This window comes from Aphanomyces invadans (genome assembly GCF_000520115.1).
Source record: "Aphanomyces invadans strain NJM9701 unplaced genomic scaffold supercont1.2, whole genome shotgun sequence".
Lineage (NCBI taxonomy): Eukaryota > Oomycota > Saprolegniomycetes > Saprolegniales > Verrucalvaceae > Aphanomyces > Aphanomyces invadans.
This window is the reverse complement of record NW_008580147.1, coordinates 1,429,896-1,449,957: the sequence shown is the minus strand read 5'-3', so window position 1 is coordinate 1,449,957 and position 20,062 is coordinate 1,429,896. Positions and strand designations below refer to the sequence as shown.

Here is a 20,062-nt window from a genome sequence, read left to right as displayed (position 1 = left end):
GCTTCGCGGAGGATGATGCGTCAAGAAGATTTGAACCATGTTCGAACCTTCGGCGCTGCATTGTTTACCCTGTCGCCACGATGCTGCGCCCGTGGTGTTTCCTCGTGTGGACGATGGAAGCGCTCGCCGCCGTGGACGACGCCATGTACACGCCATGGCGAGCCACGAACCTTCCAGCTACAGCCACACTCTCTCATGGATTCGACTATTCTCCACAGCAGCCTGCTTTTCCAGAGTGCAATCACGCCCGACCAGAGAGCGTATCATGCGAGTTTCGCATTCGTATCGCTCTTGCTAGCCCAATGAATCCAGACGAGGTGACCATGGCCGACGCGTGGTACAATCGTATGGTGGAGTGGAGTCGGAACAAAGTGTATCGATATCGTGGTGAACACTGCTCGATAGCATGGCAAATGGACGAGGTTTACATCCCGCCCATACCGAAGGACCATCCTTGTCGACAGCGCATCCCAGGTTGCACGGTGATCGAGGCCGCCGAGATCACCACCAAAACGACCAACATGACCGAGATCCACGACGCGGTCCTTCTCGACGACACCAACGCACGAATCGCCGACGCGATGGTGGGTTTTTTCGGCCGAGTGGTAGATTACTACCATCTTGCGACGTATGGCACGGCGCGCCGCATTCCTCAAGCCCTCTACTTCTTTCACAACGCCCAGGTCCACCAATTGTCCGAGTCGATCAACGCGTGGACGACGAAACAGTCTCTCTTCGACGTGGACGTCTTCCAGAAACTCGGGCTCCATTCCGTCGACTCTTCATACGATTGCTCGCGTGTAATGGTCAGTACTGTGCCGGTGCTGTACGTGGACGCGAAGGGAGAGCGCCGCTGTATCTGCCAGTGCCTCGATGGCTTTGAGCTTACCCAAACATCTCAAGGAGCCGTGTGCGAACATGTTCCAGCGGTGCCCTCAAACGAGTGCGTCTACAGCAAGCGAGCGTATACATACAACATCGACACACCTCATGACCACGATGACTGGAACCAGTGCCGAATCAACTACCTCCCATCCTTTCGGCACATGCCATATCCCACACATAATAGCACGGACGGATCGTTGCTGCGGGTGCAAGTGGTCGGCCCAAACTCCAAAGCCGTGAAATTTTCTCAACGGAATATCAAGTGGCTCCCGCCACCCTTTGGCCACCAACGCAAGAACATTCTGAGCGACGCATCCATTCGTCGCCCTGGTGTGTACACGATTCAAGTAGATTGGAGCACCCTTGACAGCTCGGTTCAAACCACTAGCGCAGTGGTGTGCAAGGCGTGCCTGGCCATCACCGATCGCTTTCGCCCTGTGAGCAACGTGGCCTGCCCCGGCGACGCCGCCGCTATCCACGACCTCCCGCCGACCATGGTGGGGTCTTTCGCCATCCCAACGGCTGAATACACCGTTCGGAATCTCCTGAAGGCGAACGAATTTGTACTACGACATTACGTGTACGGCACGGACGTGCGTAACGATGTGTGTGGCAGCGAAGGCCGCTGCGACAAGCTCAAGTTTGCTCGCCGCGACTTCTATGGCAAGGTCATGTCCTCCGTCGACGCATTTGAGTCGGGTCGGTCGTGCTTCTCCGACGCAGTGTCGACGACGACACTGACCCGCCTGGTAGAATCGCCATTTGGTCGTGATCTAGACAGGATTGACCTTGCCGATCCCGTGCCTCGTGGCCTGTGCACTCGATGCTGCCAGCTCGAGACGACGCTGAAAGAATGGTGGAGGAACTACCAGTGCCCAAGCGTTGTGAGTTCTCAAGCATTCGAACGACAATGCAGCGGCAATGGCGAGAGCTGCACATCCGCACAATGCCTAGTCGCGCACGGCCCGACATTTTTCGTCGCTCAAGCTGCGATCCATCCAACCGTACAAGTCGACACTGTTGCAATGATGTCTAGCGTGTTCCCTACCGTTGTATACCCTTCGTCTGTGGAAGTGCACGTGTTGCTCGAATGCTCTGCGTTTGGCGATCGAAGCAAGCAGCAGAAATGCTCGCATGCGGTGCCTCTGCGCCATCTCTTGACGTGGTCGAGTGGTCTCAACGACGTGTCGGTGCTTCGAAGCGCAACCAACAAGTCCTTTGTGTTCTGGCGATATCGCGTCCTTGATCGAGGCAACTCGACTGCGGACGACTACAACACAGCTAGTCCAACCCGATGGGCTAGTGCTGACGCGGACGATGCGTTTCTGCGCTTTGATGCTGCCGTCTCGGTATTGGAAATGGAAGCGTGGTCGCAGTGCGGCCGAGTCGCATCGTTTCAATTTCACGTGCTGTTACATTTAACGCAGGAAGTGAACCCGGCAGCTTCGTTCGACCAAATGTGGTACCAAACGACGGCAGCGGCGCAAGGACGTCTCGTCGACGTCTTGGTGCCATTCAAGAAAAGCGCGTTTGCCGAGCTTACGTTTGACTTCTCCCCGACGATGGGCCTGGGCTGGCCGCCTCTGACGGAGAACCCAAGGCGATTGCCGCATGTACCCATGTGGGTATCGACAGGGGTGCAGTGTTCTGTGCAGCTGGGCCACGTGTCGCCCTCCGAGCTCGTTCACTCCTCCAGCGTCAATGTATCCATTGTCCAACGCATGGCCATTGCTGTACCCGTCTATGGCGAATCTTTCGGCTACGTGGCATGCAACTTTTCGTATCGGCATGTATACTACGCCAACCAAACTCACGACGCCATCCATCTCGTAAAACGGTTCACGATTTTGCCGCAACTTGACACGGTGACGTTCGATCAGCAAGATGTCGACATGTACACCGTGTGCCGCGGGCTGTTTGTGCATTTGAGCGACGATGGAAGCACGACAGTCGTCGACACCATGTTGAAGGAATGTCGTGCGCCAAGCGTGTGCGCTCCGGTCTTCGCGCTCCCTGGCACCCAAGACATTTCCCGATGTGTGCTGGAGTGGGATGGCGAAACCAGCACCGCGAGTGGGGACGCGTCCTTCGGTATGCAGTTGCTGATTCATACAGCTGCGCCAGCATCGGTGGCGCTTTCGACGATGGTTGGCATGGTGGTGGTCCTTGGCGGGCTGGTGGCGCTTGTGGCGTCCCGGAAGTCGCGACTGCGAACCGAGGACAATCCATGTTTGGCCGAGAATATTGGCACCGATCACTATTACGAGCTATGACACAGCGTCTTCATCGAACAGGAATTTAACACGGTTGTGCCAGCAAGTTTTTTTCGAGTGATGGCAGGTCTAGCGCGGTCGAAATGATGCTTCAAATGCCAGATGCATGTCAGCAGTCGGGGAATAAGCGTGCCTTCTACGAAAGACAATTCGCCGTGAGGTTTACCCCACATAGCGTGTGGCTGCTGTAGAACGCACATGGCGATGGCTACGAGCATGCGGCCATGCTCAACTCGGGTGACACTGCCAAACGATCCGCGACCTTTTGGACTTGGAAACACAAATTTTCGCGAATTTTTGGAAACTTTTCGGAACAATTCACGAATTGATGACGAAAACGCTTGGTTTCAACACAAAAATGGAGTTTGTCGAAGTGTTGCCGACGGCGGCGACCTCCATCCTCGAGCATCTCGTCGCAGTTGAAAGAAGGTAAGGGGAGGCATAACGCGCGTACGACAACGAGGATGCTCTATGCTCCCTCATGTGCATACTAAACGCGACAGATCGTTTGCAAAGCACGAAAGCCAAGGAGATCATTTGATCCATGAGGCTGCCAAACCGTACGTCCAGCCAAGCAGTCACTGCTGCCTGTGTATGATGACTTAAGCCATCCTGTAGGGGCCACACACTTCTCGTCGCGCTCGACAACGCGTCATTAGTGTGCGGCTACGTTCTGTTCTCAGCGAACTCTGTGAGTTGCGTCACTCTCCCGCCAACCTCGTGATTCGCGACACGTTCATCAGGTCGCTGGCCGTATCGTCAAAATTGCAGTCGATCCATCCAAAAGACGACAAGGCATTGGTCGGAGTCTCATGCAGGAAGCTCTTCGTCGACTGCATCGGTGGGCTCTCACACTCGCGAATTTCATACTGATATCTCGTCAAAGGTCGTCGTCGATCTCACTGCACGTAGCAGTCGAGCGGACCGCGGCGGTTGCTCTGTATCAACACTTGGGATTCCACATTCAAGATACACGACGAGACTTCTACCGCGTCGGCGAGGACGCATACTTCATGGAGATCGATCGAGATGCGGCACATAACCTCTAACCTCTTGCGGTGGCTCCGTCAAAACGCGAAGCGTTGAGCACCAGCCCAGGATCTGCAGCATCACGTCAACCCCCAAGCAAGTGATGACAAGCGGAATTTTGTTGTACCTTTGACGGATTGTTCGGCGTAGCATTCAAGGCACAGATGGACGGGATCAACATACCTTCCTTTCATGTGGTTCGGGCAGTACACCGCGGCAAACTTGGTGCTGCAGCCGTCGCAAAAGGTGCACTCATCCGGTTTAGTCCACGACATTCGCATCGTTTTCGGGTTGTAATAGTAGACATCGCCTACAAAGGCGGGAGTGCCCCCTTGAGGAAGGGCCGCGTTCATCGCCACCATCGAAGCAAGGAGGTGGCGGCGCCGACCCACCTGTAATGTCGGGGCAAATGTACCATTTGTTTGCCATCGGTAGATCGTGGGTCCCAAGGCACGTTGGCTTCGAGCACACGCCTTTGGTTCTTGTGTTGAGGTACACAACTTGGCCGGTCGCAACGTCGTACACCTTTTCAAAGGCATGCTCGACCTTGCGCTGTAGTACCTTTCTTGCCAGATAGACCTTTGCACCACGTTGGATGCATGTGGCAGCGCGGAAGCGCTCCATGCTATCCCGCTCGATCTCGAGGCGCTACGAGTGCGCAGGAAAATTTGACAAAGGCGTGTGTCGAAAATAACGCGACATACCCGTTCGGTGTCGGCGTCATCCTGCTCTTGCTTGGCGACTTGGAGCTCGAGCAGTCGCCACTCGTTCCTTGCCCGTTCTCGTTCCTCTTCCATTTCCTCCAGCAACACATCGTGCTGCGCCCGATCTTTCATTTCCTTGGCCGCCATCGCAATCCCCGTTGCTTTGTAGTTGGCCTTGACTTGTCTATACTTGACGTCGAGTCGGACGAGAAATGCTGCCTTGAGCACGTCGTCGTCTTTGGAATTGGGTCGCAGGAGAACTTGTAGGAGCTTGTCGCGGCGGGCCTGCGCGCGGGATTCTATTTTCGCGCGCCATTCCGCTTCGCGCGTTGCCTTCCGCTCCAACTTGGACGCGGCGACGCTCTCCAGCTTTGCTTTGCGCTGCCCCATGATGGTCGCCCACTCTCGTTCGCGACGCCGTACGATGACCTTTTGCCGCTCCCTGGTTCATCATGGGGTGTGATCAGGCCAGGTTTGAAAAGGAAAGCCAGTGTAGCGCACCGTGCATCGACGATTTCTCGAGCTGCTATCGCTTCGGTGTCCTCGCGTAATTTGTCGTAGTATGCCATGACAGCGGCGCGATGGTCGTCCCGCGCCCGCTCTGCCGCTTGAAGCATGATCTTCATTTCCATTTCGATGCGGTGGTAGTCTTGATTGTCGGACTCCGTTTGCTTGGCCACGAGTTTGGTTTTGTGTTTGCGGTAGGTTCGCTAAGCACGGCCATGATGACCAGCTCCGCATGGGCATCGACTGATACTGACTTGAATTTGACGGGCAGCACGGACGCGATCGGCTTTCGCACACGCCTCGCGTTGAGCTTCAATCTTGGCCATTTCACTGTCGAAGTAGGCCAGGAGCCTTGCCCGCGCCCGGATGCGGCCAAGGCGGCCTCGGTAGACTCGCTACAGCAAGGAAGGGCGGTCACTCACGTTATCGAACCTGTCCAACCTGAATTTTGATGGCGTGCTTGCTCTTAAGCTTGGCTAGCTTGACGAACTTGTGAAACTGGTCGCGGTCGCGGTAGAGCCGTTGAATGGTGAGCACAGCTTGCAGCGTTGTCAGGGCACCGAGAAACCGCCTGCGTCCTTGCATGCCACGAAACACTCGCTAGAAGAAACGCTGTGACAACAGGGGACTAGGTTGTTTGGAGTCCTTCGTCGTTACTTGAATTTCTGTCGCGGCCACGACCTTCAACGCGTGCGATCGTAGCCTGTCGAAAGCGTCGAAGCGAGACCTGAGGGCGGCTTGGTCCATCGCACGGAGTACAGTGCGCCGAGCGTTGCGCCGATACTTTACTTGGTCCAGCCACAGCGACCAGCACTGCAGCAGATCCGTCAGCGCATCCGTCGGTTCTGCATTTATACGTACAAAGCGCATAGTCTTGGCGTGGTAATACGACAGGAACTTGCGGCATTTCGCTCGGTCTTTGTCGAACTTGCGCATTTGAAACAAAAAGTGTCGGATGTGCGGCGACATGAGCTCGATGAAGTACGTCGTGTATGGTGTGGCTGGCTCAAGCACTTGGTGGAGAATCGGGTGATCTTGGAGTTCGCAAAAGTGACGGTAGTGGATGCGCGAACGATTCAAGACGGATTCGGGCAGGGCGTGGTCGGCTTGGGCAATCTATTCACATCGTTTACGTTCACTCGGTCGGATGCGGGCATATACTCGCTGATTAATCACACGAGAGCACACATGACTGCTCGCTGCAAAGTTGAAAATGTTGTACAAGTCGTGGCGAGTTATCCAGAGCTCGGGCGAGTCGTCCAATAGCCCAGGCGAGCTAAAGAGTTGAAATCCAAACCAAAAGTAGGCTGATTCGGGCAGCATCGGCTCTCGCAGCATCCTACAGCGACATGTACGTCATATACCCTCTAGACACGACCTGAACGGCAGTACTTGAGAGATAAGAGCAGCAGTCTCCAGTTCGCATGCAGCGTAGCAACGTCCTTGGTTCGTTTCGTCATGGCGTGTACGTTGGTAGATTCAAAACAGTAGTGCAGTCCTTCGAGATGTTTGACCAGCGCCTTGGATTCATCGTCCATGGAAGTGAGTTTCGTCGCTTCGATGCCGCAAACAGTCCGCAGGACACCGATGAGTCGGGGCTTCGTCACCATTTGTTGGGGAAATGCTCGGTAAAGGTGCTCGTACAAGCCATGGCCGTCGCCACCGAGGGATATGTGTCCAAACCGTTTGGAATTTGTCAGGAGAATGTGCTGGACAAGCGCACGTTGTAAATATGAATTGCATGTCGATGCAAACACAATACCAATCGAAAGAGTTCGCTCCACTTTTTGGCCGCAAAGGATTCGACCGTGCTGTTCTTCTCGGTTTGGATCAACTCGAGCTCTTCATGGAGGCTGCGGTGGTGTCTTCGTGTCCGCACGACGGTCGCACTCGTCGTGCCGGAGAGCGGGTCGGCCTGCGCCATGTTGACCTCCACATTCGGATAACTTGTTCACGCCGTGCCTATTCAAGATCCACATTATCCGGAATCAAGGCAAATGCCAACCCTTCGTCCAGTAACTGTGTGCCGATGAAGTATGCGCTTGCCGCTTGTTATCGAGATGCTGCTGTCTGTGGTGATGCGTGCGCTTTCGCCGCACCTGTGATGGGTATTGAGTCCGCGCAGTACAGGACGGCGGCTCGCTGCACTAGATGGCTGCTTTGCTCGTCAAGAGTAACGGACCGAGCCACGTGCAGCGGTTATACTTGACATTTTGCGCTTGGCGAAATGGTTGCCCAAAGAGTCCACGACACACGGGTAGTGTTGCCAACTTACCAATGGCGGGATAACTCTCTTGAGTAGGCTGGGACAACCTTCGGGAAGGCACCGCGCTTTCAACCCCACGGCCCCACCAACCAGATCAGAGTAGCGTCAGCGATCAAGGCACATTCGGTTCTGAATGAAATCGACAATCTTTTGCACTCGTTGGGCCCACTTCGACCAAAATCAACGCCGGCTCCGTCCAAAGACCATCCCAATCTGAACGTAAAGCATCAAATACGAAGCCCTGCTGTGCCTTTTTCGACGAGTTCTCGCATCAAGCCCCAACGCAAGAGTTCTCGTAAGTTGCCATCAGAAAGCAGAGTTACTTAGGAAGTGATTTGCCTGTCCAGTTGGTCCCGGCATGTACGATACGACCCGAGCTGATAAAGTGGTCCGTCGACGCCTTGCAGGCTCTGCATGGCCTTCACCCCCTCCACAGAAGCACTTGCTTTCACAACCGACTGACAACAATGCTACCACTGACGATAGCAGCACTGAGTCCGATTCATCTGCATGTTCCGTCGAGAAGTTCGTTCAGGAAGCGCTACGCCTCCAACCACTGCCGCGCCCATCTACGACATGTCGCCGAGCCCGTCGAAGTCCCGGTTTCCATTCCATCTCGTATACGCTGGTAGATCGCCGCGTCACTGGAGCTCCTTTAATGGCCCAAGCAGCTCGAAGTTGCTCCAGTACTCGCAAACTTCGCCGAAGAGGACTCGTATGCGTCCTGACAAAGCAAGCATGGTCCACTCGGCACCCAACCTGGCTTCCCGTACAGCTGCATTCGTCATGGTTGAGAAGGACCCGCTGTCGCTTGGTATCAGGTTTTGGCCTCAAAGTATCTCGTCGGTCGGGGGCGTCGTCGTTGAAACCATCGGAATGGACAGCGCCGCAGTGTCATCAACCTTGGATTGCACAGGCTGTGGCGAGGGCGTGGTCGAAGCAGCTCGGGCGTGATCGCGTGCAGTGCAAAGTCAAAGGCGCCAAGAAGATCTTTGCCTTTTGCATGCCATTGTCCCGTCGAGGCAGCTGCGGTGCAAAGGTTGCAGCGTTGGAGGCACCAAAGAGGAAGTGCCGCGGGGCTTTGGTCCAGTACGACAAAGCTGTTGGGCGTAACGATGCCGTGGGGCCATTCGGTGCCAAGCCAGACTCAAGCGAGTGGGGCCATCTGCTGGCAAGGGAGTGCGTGGATTTGAACGTGGATCGGGCGTGTGTCCAGCCACGAGTTCCGTCGGTCGTGCTTCCGCGGCGTGCATGGCGACCGAGACTCCCTGACAATTGCTCAAACCACTTGGATTTGTGTCCTCAATACAGCTTTGGAAAGAAGAGGGTGAAGGGCGTGGTTCGTTTTGAGAGGGGGCCGAACACAACATCGAGAGTGCCGAACGAGAAAGTTGGCGAAAGGGTCCCTGTCGAAATGAAGTACCACGCGGTGGAGCCAAGAGTGAAAGGCATTGTCGCATATCAACCCACCAACTCCATCATGCATCATCCACCCGATGCAAACCTCTGTATCCTGCAGCCAAGTTTAGTTTGGACCATGCCGCGCCACGGCGGTGTCCAAGACATGAGCAAAACACCTGACCGATGGCAAGTATCGCCGACTTTGCGCCGTCGAAATCAAGATCACATCTTGTTTCGATCAAATGCCAAGGACGCTGTTGCAACTTCTGCGCGCGTCCAGAGCAAATACACCAGAATGCCCTCCATGGTTGATATGGCAAAGCAGCTGAAACGTGTTGATTCTGGGAGAGCGAAGGGCTACAGCGACGCAAACTACGACATTTCGAACCAAGCGCGAATTCTGGGCACGTCTACAAACGCGAGCAAGACAGTTGTGAACTTGGCGAAGGCATCCGCCTCCCGACCGCAGCGGCTACCATGCGATGAACGAACGCTCGATCTTGATGTGGCCAAGGCAATTCATGCCAGCAGTACATCCAAACGGGCACTTGCGACAGTGCATATGGCCATGCAAGGCACCGCCGCCGTCGAAACCAGCTGGGCATGGGCTGACTCTGGACCCAACACCATGGAAAAAGGTTGCGCAGAAGGGAATCGTGGCCAAGCAACAGGCGAGGGTGGAACTATTTGAGGGATGCACGAAGGAAATGCCCTCGCTCACTCTGTCGCCTTGCGATCCTACTGTTGTTCTCTCCGACTACAGACGCCCTCAAACCTATGTGAGCATGTCCCAAGGCCAAGTGGGCGGGTCTCTATTCGTAAAGTCAAAGCACACGACACGTTGCCGACCCCGAACTGTATTGCAGCTGTGACCAAGAAAACAACGATGCCAGTGCAGAAGGATAAAACTCAAGGACGTGAAAGATTTGGCTTCACGCAGAAGCAAAGGGTGGAGCTCCATCTGTCGCCAAAGGCCACTTCGTCGACACTGTCCACTTAAACACGCATTGAGGCCCACGTGAACATGGAGAAGTCTTCTGGTCGACGCTAACTAAAGCCCATACTGATCATCCCTTCTCATCATCCCTTCTCTTGCTGCAAAGTTCCTCTGGCGTTCGAGTTCCTCGATGAGTCCTGCGATCTTTAGCACAATCTTCGCTGGGGATGAACATTTCTCTCTGCAATTCTCCACGTACATGATGTGCAGGTCGTTCGTTCCATGGATTTCGCTCCAGAGTTGAATCTGCTAACCGCGACCTGACATCACTGTGCCACGACCGCAAGGCCAACTTTAGCGAAAAAGCATGCGTGTGAGGCCCATCTGATCAACGACCGATGGCTAGATCCAGACACCGACTCGTTACTCAAATGACGCCGACACGATATTGCAATTGGAAGAGCGTGATACCCCTGGTGCACGACTGCGCCAGGGACGTCTGTGGTCCTCACGCGGTTCTTCTGCATGGATGCTTCTGATTTTTGGTATTTCAGAGTAAAGTTGTAGTCGCACAGCTAGCACTATGCTTTCAACCTTCGAGCATGCGTCCATACATGAAGAAATGGATTACTACATGAAGGGTAGCCACTGAGGAAAAGCCCTCCGTCATTCTGTCGTCTCGCGCAACTCCCTACTGCTAACGTGGGAATGTCGTGTCGGTGCGAACCGATCCTGTGAATGGAACGTCCTTCGTATCTGTTCAGGAACGCACTCGGGGAGCTATGGGAACGTGCGGCGTGTGTGGCCTCTTATACTTTTGATTTCACAATACTAGTGATAAAAAACCTGAGAGGGCCAGCCCTCGAGATGCACTCGAGGGTGTTGTTCATTTAGGACGTCAGTATCAAGCGCTCTGCCCATGCTCCAGCAGAACGACCTCGAAAACGTCCGCGGGGTCGTCGCCGCCGCACATCGCCTTTCAAAATTCGCTGTGTGGTGGAAATTAGGTGCATGCCTCTGATTGGGTGGAGCACATATGTTCTTGTATCAGCCCGTACCGCATGTGTGTTCCTATATCAAGGTTCTTCAATATAACTGTTATATTGCTCACCAATCTTCCATGTTATATTATAACATGGAATGTTGGATTTCGGCAACCATGCCGTGGATTTCCCATTCTACCAGATACGTTATTCCTCGACGGCTAGCCTGTCCTCCCGTGGGAGACTTTGCCCCGGCTTGTGTCTTGTATCGAGGAGCGTGGGGGAGATGGCCTGGGTGAGGATGTGGGGTTGGTAACGATTGACGGTTTAGCCACGAAGCCGGTTGTATGTGTCACAACTCCATTCAAGATCTCGAGGATCTTGACGAGGTGTCGAAGCCGGGGCTTGACGCGACTGCGACCGAGCAACTTCAGAATCCACCCAGCAACGGTGGCTTCACCGAAAGCAATGCGACGAGGACGACAACCTCAGCCAACATATTCGATTGAGATTTGATCGAAATCGAATGACAATGGTTGCTCGAAGACGTCTGCTCGATTGGAATAGCAGGCGCAACACGAGCAAGGATGGGATGACAGCGCTCGGATAGCACACAGTTCCATTCGCGACGTGCTTGGCACACATGATTGGAGCCAGTCGACTGCTTCTCCTCGTCAACGCTGCCGTCATTTCGATCGCCTATGTGCAATTCAACAACGAAATCGCGCTCCACATGGAAGACCAACAGGCCGACACACCATGGCGAGCAATGTACTCGCAAGCGCCGTCCGAGGTGATCACGATGGACGTGGATGGCCGAGGCGGCTCAGGCTTCCTCGACACCTCGTCTACACCTGCGCTCACAGCCCTCGTTGCCCCACGATGCAACCAGTTTCCCGTCGTCGACGGACCATGTACCATCCACGTCCTCTTTGCCCTGTCCAAGTGCCTCGATACGTCCACGATTCTCCTGTTTGCCGACTGGGTTCAAAAGCTCGCGACGGCGGAGCGAAAATTCCTCACAGGCGGCAGGGCGTGCGACGTTACGTTCTCCACTGTTCTCCTTACGGCGTGCACGGAAGGCCCGCGAAGTGCCGCCACACGTTCGTCGTCGCTTTCGACCGCGGAGATGGCAAGGTACTTTACGCCGTTTGGCAACGTGTACTGCTCCATGGCCGAGCTCGGGTTGAAAGCGACAGTGCGCCCCGCGGCTGTCGTGAGCTTGTTCAGCGACAAGATCTCGCACGATGTCGTTTTGGCCTATGAGGAAGAGCGTCGCGTCCGCACCGTCTTCAACTTCTTCGTGTGCCCGCCTGGAGTTGTGGGGCTGAAGTGCAAAACGAGCTACGCTGCGTTCGCAGACGACTCGACGTTCCTCGCACAGGACACCGACCTGCTAGCACACAATCCGTTCAAAGCAGTGCAGAGTTTCCACTGCGCCAACGCACTCCCGAACGGCGTCCCCGTCGTGTACGTTGACCAAGTGGGTGCTCGGCAGTGCTTTTGCCAGTGTCCCAGTGGGTACGAAGAATCGACCGTCAATTCACAGCGCGTGTGCGTACCAACCCCCAAGGAGAACTGCGCGTGCTACTGGAGCGGTCGCAAGTATTCGTTCGACATCACGCGGGCCAGCGATGGCCGCAGCAATGCCAACTCGTGCCGCATCTCGCGCTTGTATCCCCAAACGATCCCTCGCATCCCATACCCTCGGAGCAACTACGTGTCGGAGGCGCGTACGAACGACGGCGACGTCAACATGGCCAATATCACGGACGGTTCGCCATGGATTCAAGTGTCGGTGGCTCAAGTGGCCGGCAGCTCCAGCGGCGTGAAATCCCCCATGGAATCGTCGCAGCACTTTGCTTGGAGGTACTTTGTCACGCATCGCGACACAATTACAAACGACATTGCCCTGTCAAGTCCTGGCGTGTACGCCATCAAGATGACGGCCAAGGGGTACCGCACCGCCGCTGACTGCGAAGTGTGTGTTGCAGTTGTGGACAAATTTCGTCCTGTCAGCAATGCCCAGTGCCCCAAGCCCATGTGCGACCAAACCTCGTGCTTGGACTCCACGGCGGTCATCAAGCCCACTGCGGTTGCAGAGTATTCACCAAAAAACATCGCTGCCGCGCAAGCGATCCTCGAATCGCACGTGGCGTACTCGACTGAGAAGAACGTTGTCAACGACGTGTGCGGGGGCAGCAGCGGCGGTCGGTGCGACGACAAGCGCTTCTCTCGTCGCGCCATGTTCGAGGACGCATATGTAGACGACGCAAACTTTGATCGCGGGCAGACGTGCTTCACCGACAAAGTCAAACCAAACGTCGTGGCGCGGCTGCAGCAATCTCCGTTTGGGGGCGACTTGGCCTTGCTCAACGTTGCAATGCCCGTGCCGCCTGGGCTGTGCACGAGGTGTTGCAAGTTGCAGACAAAGCTCAAAGAGTTTTGGCACAACTATCAGTGCGGCAACTCGACGCCGCCTGCAAAGGTGTGCAGTGGCACCGACCCCGGCTGCGTGACGGAACAATGTCTAGTTGGGCTCGGGTCGACATTCTTTGTCGCGTCCGCCGCGATCAAACCCGAATACGAAGTGGCAACGAAAGAGCTTATTGCACACGAGTTTCCAACCAAGGGGTACCAGAGCGAGACCGAGATTCATTTGCAGCTCGAATGTTCGGCCTTTGGCCGCACGGACCAAGGCAAATGCGGCCACGTCGCGCCGCTCCACGACCTCTTTACTGTGTCCAGCGCGTTGAACGATCGGACGGTTCTCGTCGAGGACAAGCGGTACGTGTTCTGGCGCTTCCGCGTCGATGGCAGCGACTGGCGCAGCTTTGACGACAAGGCGGCGGTTGGATTCCACGCCGAGCACTCGGTCGTGGCCCTCGAAGCTTGGTCGCAGTGCGGTCTCGTCAAAAAATTTGGATTCCATGTGTACCAGCATCTGCATCAACCGATCGCCGTGAACGAAGACTTTGATGGGATGTGGTATCAATCGTCGAGCCGCCTTGACTCCACGGCCACGGGCGGGCTGTGCAACTACATGCAGAGCGACTTTGCCGAACTCACCTTTGACTTCAATCCCCTCGCTGGCCTCGTCGTGAACCAGACGCGATTGCTGCCGTGGATGTCCACAGGGGTCGCCTGTGACGTGCAATATGCAACCACGTTGGCGCCCGTGCTCCTCTTCGCGTCCATCTCGCGGAATACATCCATCCTTCGCCGGTTTAGTTTTCAAATGCAAACGATGCCGACGACGCGCGCCGACACAACTTTCGCCGTCACATGCACGTTCTCGTACGCCAGCACGTACACGAACCGGACGCTCGCGCTCCCGGCCACCAAGACATTTACAATCAAAAACTGCGACAAGCCCGACTGGGACTGTCCGTTTGGGGCGTGTTCAGACAAGTGTGCGGCGGTGGGCACTCCCGCGCCGTTCGACGTGTGTGGGGGGCGCACCGTGTTTGTGTCTGCGTCATCGGAGACGGTGGTTGCCGTTCCGAAGAAAACGTGCTGCACTACCTGTGGCCCAGCGCAGTGCCAGTCTGTGTTTGGCAATGCAGTTGCCCTTCGTGAAGAAGAAGACGTGCTGCGATGTGTCGTGCCAGAGGACGCCCTTGCGAATTACACGGGCAATGCGGACCTCCTAGCCATGCACGGCCAGCCCGACGTCGTCATGTCCGTATCAACGTCGATTGCTGCGTGCGTGCTACTCGTCCTAGGGGTTGTGCTGGTGGTTTGGGGACGTCATGCGTCCGACCGCACCGTTGACGTCGATATGCTGACAGATTACAGCGGAGCGTACTACCCGCTGCTGGACCGCTAAAGAGTCGTTGGCGGCGCAGCTAGAGTAATTTTGGTATATTTTAAAGTCCAATGCGCAAGTGTCTGGGGCGACGTCCGCTGATCGCACAACGTGCGCAGTCCCGCCCTGCCTTTGGGCGCAGCAGCGGGATGGCAAGCGCAGAGATGCTTGCATCGACCTACTCGAGCGTGCGATCGCGTGCACCTTCTACGGGGTTGCCTAACTCTGCCCGGCCAGTACGGCTCGGATATACTGGTATATCATTTGATATTGGTCCTACCGCAAACCACAAGTCACGGCAATGTATCGCTCCCAGCACTTACGGTCGTCTGCACCATGCCCGGTCGCTGGCACCGAATGCGATGGACAATCGCGCGAACGTTCAGCGCGGCTTGCACCTGCTCCTCGGTGGCCGTTGCCAGCGGCAGCGCGCGCAGCTGCTGCAGGATGATGTCGATAGCGATGAACGTGCCGGAACGACCAATGCCAGCGCTAACGACATCACGTCCAGAACGACCGATAGCAGGCAAGTGACGGGGGTACCTGCAGTGGACGACGATGGGTCGCGAGGGGGGTGCGATGGCCTCGCTCCTGGTGCGTTCGTTTCGGGCGTTCAAACCATGGACCAAGCAGAGCAGTGGCTTGATCACGGCAAAGTCCTGGAGAACGCCGTGGTCGGGCCACGACGTCAATTGGACGTGGTATACTAGCCTCGATTCGTTGGCTTGCCAAGTACATGTCAGATGCAATCGTGATCAGGCGAGGAACGCACTGGATGGTTGTCGAAGCTCGATCGTTCGAAGTGTATATCCACGCGACGACACCTCTTCGTCCTTCAGCTCGATCGTGAAGACGCCGACGTCAACGACGCGGCCCTTGGGCACCCAGTACATGTCTGCTTTGAGCTATGGCGCACACGTTGAGCATGCATCGGCCGCGCGACATTGCGAAGGGAGGCGTCAGGTACCATTTCTCGCTCGATAAAGTTGGTTAGCATGAGAATCACGTGGACGTTGTCGTGCCACACCATCGACCAAAAGTCCTCGATGGCGGAAGGCGGTGGCGCGCAGCATGCAATGTATTGGTCATTCAAGATGTAGTTGGCGTTGATGTAGTCGCCAGCTGGGTTGGACGACTGCGGCGTGCGGAGACGTACTCGAGTCTTTTCGAACGGTAGGACGTCGCGGTATCTGTTCTTCTTCTTGGTCGCGGCAGTCTGCTCCGTCAGAGCAGCCTCAAACCAAGGCGCCCCTTCCACGCTTTCCCGAATTCCAAAATACTCGCGGCCGTCCTTGTCCGCTTCCGTATGTGCGCACTATACCTCCATCGCTTCAGCAACTCCGAAAGTTTGGTTGTAGAAACCTACGTACCTGGCGCAGAAACGCTTGGACAGCAGGGTGGTGGCGAATCGTGGGGTGTTCCGCCAAAGCATCCAGGGGCTGCCACCACGTTTGCATATCGTTCTGCATCTCTTGCTCCAAGGAGGACGCCACCGGGCCTGACTTGCCGCTGCCAAGGATCGTCTTCCACATGGAGGTTGCGTCGATCGCGGCCGTTTGTTGTCGGAAGCGATTCTACTACGCATGTCGCTGCGGATGCATCCGGATAAGCGGAATGTTGGTCATGAAAGCCAGCCCAAACAAGAGTGAGTTTCTCGGAGAGTCGAGGCCTTCATCCGTCGACCAGCTCCACGACAGCACTTCCAAGCGACTTAATGTTAAGGAGCGCCGACTCCATCGTCAATGAGCATCGTCTTTCAGCTGCGAACGTCCTGGGCGCGTCTGAAGCCTAGGCTAAAATCTCCCTCTGTCTGATTCTGTCTGTTGTCAACCACATAACCATGGATTTTACAAAGGTTGTGCTCATTCACATGAAGACAAAGGACATCGACGCCGGCAGTCCAGAGGGCCTGCGTCGTGACTGGGTGATGGTAGCACGGCCGGGATGCTTTAACTAATGTTGCTATGGAGTGCAGTTGTCCAGGGGGTTTCACGTCTCGTTTGCATTTAGTGTAAGTTGTTTCGTTATCCGGATGAGAAATTTTCTTTCGGATTCATACTGTCGGTGATCATCTCTCGTCCCCAAGTTCTCGCAGCCATGGCGGACGACTGGGTGTCCCTCGTCCTAGTGGCGCTCGTGCTGGCGCTTTCGGCATGGATGTTGTCGCGGTCACAGCATGCCAATCAGCCGAATGGAATGCAGGGCGCGTTCAACAGACAAACGCCTGTGGATCCGTCGGCAACGGCGCGTGCAGGACATTGTAAGTTGATTCAATCCGACACGCTGACGCCCGCACAGAAGAAAATGCATGTTCATTTACCCCTCAGAGCGGGCGTACGACCGATTACCATGTCAGGAAATCTACTTCTTGACCACGCCTCTCCTCCTGCTTTCAATGAAGCCGCCGTTGCAACCGTGGTCGACTTGATTGCAGTCTCGGACGTGTTCTTGTTGTTCCGCGTCCAGAACGAAGAACACAAGCGCGACATTCTCCAAGCCATAGGTCAAATTCCACAGTTTGCATGGAACCCGACGACGCAGATGGGCTTACAGGTCCACAAGATCCTCTTCTGCTCATCGTCCGCCGGAAATATTGCACTCGTCCGACAAATTGAGCCCGTCGTGCATATTGAAGGTCGACTTTTTTTGTCTTAATGCTATTCCGTGCTGACGCTGTCATGTCTAGGCAAGCAAGATGTCACTGTCGGTCTTCGCCCTTTCCTTCCCTCCATTGTGTTTCTGTCTCCGATCTATGAGCTGCCTGCCCAGACCTCGTCGACTGGACGCGACTCCGTCGAATGGCATCAGTCGTTAGACGCATATTACCTGACTTTAACGGCATAACACTGCTGTACTACTCCTCACACGAGACCTCACGTGTCATCGGTTTTGGTCTGCTTTGGCGCTCGGAGAAAATGCCCATCGAGGCGGCACACCTCCTCCAGCGTTCCCAGGACATGCTCCAGCAATCGGCAGCAATGGTTCAACGGATGAACGATGCCAAAGTCGTCAGGTCGCGCTTCCTTCACCTGGCATCCGTCGACCCTATATCGACAAAACGTTAATGCTTGCCGCCATCTCGCGCAAGTTCACGTACTGTCCTGCAAGGGTGCGTATTTTGGCGGTCACATCAAGCACGACTCCTTTGAATTCGTTGTCGACCGACGTCGCTGGTTTTTGCTCAAATGAATGATTGCCTTCGCACGTGGAAACGTCGACTCGGTGCATGAGGAGGGGATGTATTGTGGACTGCGGCAGGGCTCCTGTCGCGGACAAGTTGTCTCGAAGCAGATTGTGTACGCCAACAAGTGCTTGCGCCAGCAGCACTCGGGCCTCCATCGGGATGGTCGACGTAGTCGAAGTCGCTTGCATTAATGTGTGGGCAAACGCGACCTCAGCGGCTTGGGCTCCTCCAAGGCTGGTCAAGCAATGGCAAGCTCCCTGCAAGTGTGCATTTTGTGTCGTCATGGAAGAGGAAGCGGCGGAGCTACTGCACCAAAACCGCAGGACGCGAAGCCCTTTCTTGATAGCGTAGTAGTACTGTTTGCACAGTCCCTTGGACTGGGCTCGGAGCAAGACCTGGGGCACTATCATACGCCTTGAATCCGTGAGGTCTGCGACGGACTCTGCGATGAGTGGAGTGCATGCAAGGGCATCCAAGACCAGGAAGGACGCGCCGCCCGCGCGAATGCAGCGCAGAGGAGCTGTGTTGATGGCGACGTGGAGAGACTCGTTGATCGGCTCAAACACACTCGTGAACCACGAAATCCCCGTGCGAGAGGCCAAAGCATGCATGTCAGCTTTGTCGACAAACGGAATGCAGACAATGCCAAGATGGCGGCAACTTGCAACGACCTATTGCAATTTCAAGTTTCATCATTTGTGGCATGGATTGCTCTGCGAAATTACGTGATCGGGTGTGCACTCGGTGCAGAGAAGTAGGTTCACGTGGTGGTGCACCTTCAACGCTGTCAAAAATTCCGCCACACGTTGGGCACAAAACTGAATCGACGACAGGTACGACTGCGCTGACAACACTTGCAACTCGACGCTGCTCGCGTCGGAGCCCAGCTGCTCCAAGCTGCCAACAAAGAGGACGATGCGCTGACCGGACGACAGCTTCTCGTCGCGAAGGGTGACATTGGTATGCGAAGCGAGCCGAAGGAGGTACTCGTGTCTACGTGTGATGCGGGACGCATCCAGCGCTGCAAACGGGAGCGACAGCAAAGAGTCATTCGCGTGTCGCAGAATATGTTCCAGGTAGACATACAAGGCAGCTGGAGTCGCTGGAAGCGCGTGGTTGATGGAAGCGATCACTGATTTGAACACCCAGTCCACCGTCAAGTCCGCAAGATAGGCAGTTGAGGTGGAGTTGAAGAGGCCTGCGAGAGAGGTTGTTACAATGGCCCTGGTGGCGGCGACGAGCTGCAAAAAGATCACGCTGGAGTGAGGACGTGCATCCAAGCATGCCTAAAACGTACCGAAGGCGAAGGTTGTCGCGTGTGGCTGTCAAACGTAACAGTAGTTCGGATCGACAAGCCATCGAACGTTGCGTAGAATGCTGGCGCGATCGCAGTCTTGGCAGCAGCAAATGTCGCCGACCACACGCGCGATGGTTCAATCCGTTGCAAGACGAGGTCAAGAAGGAGCAAGTACTGAACGACACCGTCGCCCATGTCGCTGTATACAGCACGAACTTTTTGCATGAGATACGTCTTCATCGGATGGGCAGTGTGTGACTTGGTCATGTCGGCGTAATGGAGTATCGTGTATCCTGAGGACGTCAGAATCGGCGGCTCTGGTGGACAGAAGAGCAGCTTTTCCGCCCCCATCGGCCCAAAGCTCGACCGGACAAGCGATGCCATCCCATGCACGTGATCATGGACGTGCAAGGATTCGTTCATGATCGTTATTGCAATCTTTCATACGTATCCGGATGATTCACACATTGGACGTCTGATGGTGAATAACGAATGTGATCGCTGCTATTTCTTCGGCTCCAGGCCAGAGTGAGGGTGATCCGCGACCTACTATCATGAGAATATTCCTCTTGTCGCCCTTGCACACAAGCCGTGCCGCTGCATGCTGAGGCAATCGCAGTACTGCGCATTGGCGAGGCGAGGCCCCTGTTGAAGTTTTGGGTATGCGACGGTATCCGGAAATTGAATCTTACGACCAGATGTATACAAATATGAGTATAGTCAAGTGACCCTTGGAGTCGTATCCGGATGATCTACACATGGCGACCGCGATCGCGCACAATATATTT

General features: G+C 55.4%; 7 protein-coding genes across 8 annotated transcripts; 4 read left to right on the top strand and 3 right to left on the bottom strand.

Moving 5' to 3' along the window:
- Positions 1-323: 323 nt before the first annotated feature.
- On the top strand, positions 324-3,158 carry H310_01310 (hypothetical protein; the record flags this gene model as incomplete). Its single annotated transcript, XM_008864380.1, has 1 exon — positions 324-3,158. The coding sequence occupies one exon, from the start codon at positions 324-326 to the stop codon at positions 3,156-3,158; it is 2,835 nt and encodes a 944-aa protein (XP_008862602.1).
- Positions 3,159-4,203: 1,045 nt separating this feature from the next.
- Positions 4,204-7,322, bottom strand: H310_01309 (hypothetical protein; the record flags this gene model as incomplete). The annotated part of the gene is made up of 12 exons (XM_008864379.1): positions 4,204-4,259; positions 4,315-4,497; positions 4,580-4,835; positions 4,892-5,333; positions 5,393-5,601; positions 5,653-5,793; positions 5,840-5,998; positions 6,056-6,211; positions 6,260-6,514; positions 6,560-6,737; positions 6,791-7,107; positions 7,161-7,322. The coding sequence occupies 12 exons, from the start codon at positions 7,320-7,322 to the stop codon at positions 4,204-4,206; spliced, it is 2,514 nt and encodes an 837-aa protein (XP_008862601.1).
- Positions 7,323-7,585: 263 nt separating this feature from the next.
- Positions 7,586-9,955, top strand: H310_01308 (hypothetical protein). The gene is made up of 3 exons (XM_008864378.1): positions 7,586-7,655; positions 7,701-7,959; positions 8,012-9,955. Exons 1-3 carry the CDS (start codon positions 7,626-7,628, stop codon positions 9,754-9,756), a joined length of 2,034 nt encoding a protein of 677 aa, XP_008862600.1. The 5' UTR covers positions 7,586-7,625; the 3' UTR covers positions 9,757-9,955.
- Positions 9,956-11,162: 1,207 nt separating this feature from the next.
- Positions 11,163-16,607, bottom strand: H310_01306 (hypothetical protein). Its single transcript, XM_008864376.1, has 6 exons — positions 16,164-16,607; positions 15,761-16,108; positions 15,566-15,698; positions 15,337-15,517; positions 15,117-15,285; positions 11,163-15,069 (listed from the first exon to the last, which is right to left on the bottom strand). Exons 1-6 carry the CDS (start codon positions 16,323-16,325, stop codon positions 15,013-15,015), a joined length of 1,050 nt encoding a protein of 349 aa, XP_008862598.1. The 5' UTR covers positions 16,326-16,607; the 3' UTR covers positions 11,163-15,012.
- On the top strand, positions 11,179-14,814 carry H310_01307 (hypothetical protein; the record flags this gene model as incomplete). Its single annotated transcript, XM_008864377.1, has 1 exon — positions 11,179-14,814. The coding sequence occupies exon 1, from the start codon at positions 11,629-11,631 to the stop codon at positions 14,812-14,814; it is 3,186 nt and encodes a 1,061-aa protein (XP_008862599.1). The 5' UTR covers positions 11,179-11,628.
- A 249-nt stretch (positions 16,608-16,856) lies between the features above and the next one.
- Positions 16,857-17,680, top strand: H310_01305. Of its 2 annotated transcripts, XM_008864375.1 has the most exons (3): positions 16,857-17,053; positions 17,121-17,428; positions 17,480-17,680. In XM_008864375.1, exons 1-3 carry the CDS (start codon positions 16,947-16,949, stop codon positions 17,635-17,637), a joined length of 573 nt encoding a protein of 190 aa, XP_008862597.1. In that variant the 5' UTR covers positions 16,857-16,946; the 3' UTR covers positions 17,638-17,680. The 2 variants fall into 2 exon arrangements, with proteins under 2 accessions (XP_008862597.1, XP_008862596.1); XM_008864374.1 differs by having other exon boundaries at positions 16,857-17,428.
- H310_01304 (hypothetical protein) lies at positions 17,667-19,697 on the bottom strand (the record flags this gene model as incomplete). The annotated part of the gene is made up of 5 exons (XM_008864373.1): positions 17,667-17,838; positions 17,891-18,391; positions 18,467-18,648; positions 18,703-19,218; positions 19,275-19,697. The coding sequence occupies 5 exons, from the start codon at positions 19,695-19,697 to the stop codon at positions 17,667-17,669; spliced, it is 1,794 nt and encodes a 597-aa protein (XP_008862595.1).
- Between the last annotated feature and the right edge of the window lie 365 nt (positions 19,698-20,062).

What these genes read in the sequence shown, in the direction of transcription:
- H310_01305 (XM_008864374.1), top strand. Translation starts at nt 16,891, where the DNA reads ATGGCGGACGACTGGGTGTCCCTCGTCCTAGTGGCGCTCGTGCTGGCG. An exon ending in GCCCGTCGTGCATATTGAAG is followed by an intron (nt 17,429 to 17,479) that starts GTCGACTTTTTT and finishes TGTCATGTCTAG; the next exon opens with GCAAGCAAGATGTCACTGTC.
- H310_01306 (XM_008864376.1), bottom strand. Translation starts at nt 16,325, where the DNA reads ATGTGGAAGACGATCCTTGGCAGCGGCAAGTCAGGCCCGGTGGCGTCC. An exon ending in TCCAAGCGTTTCTGCGCCAG is followed by an intron (nt 16,109 to 16,163) that starts GTACGTAGGTTT and finishes ATGGAGGTATAG; the next exon opens with TGCGCACATACGGAAGCGGA. An exon ending in CGAGCTTCGACAACCATCCA is followed by an intron (nt 15,518 to 15,565) that starts GTGCGTTCCTCG and finishes GTACTTGGCAAG; the next exon opens with CCAACGAATCGAGGCTAGTA.
- H310_01308 (XM_008864378.1), top strand. Translation starts at nt 7,626, where the DNA reads ATGGTTGCCCAAAGAGTCCACGACACACGG. An exon ending in AAAGAGTCCACGACACACGG is followed by an intron (nt 7,656 to 7,700) that starts GTAGTGTTGCCA and finishes TCTCTTGAGTAG; the next exon opens with GCTGGGACAACCTTCGGGAA. An exon ending in GCCCCAACGCAAGAGTTCTC is followed by an intron (nt 7,960 to 8,011) that starts GTAAGTTGCCAT and finishes TTGCCTGTCCAG; the next exon opens with TTGGTCCCGGCATGTACGAT.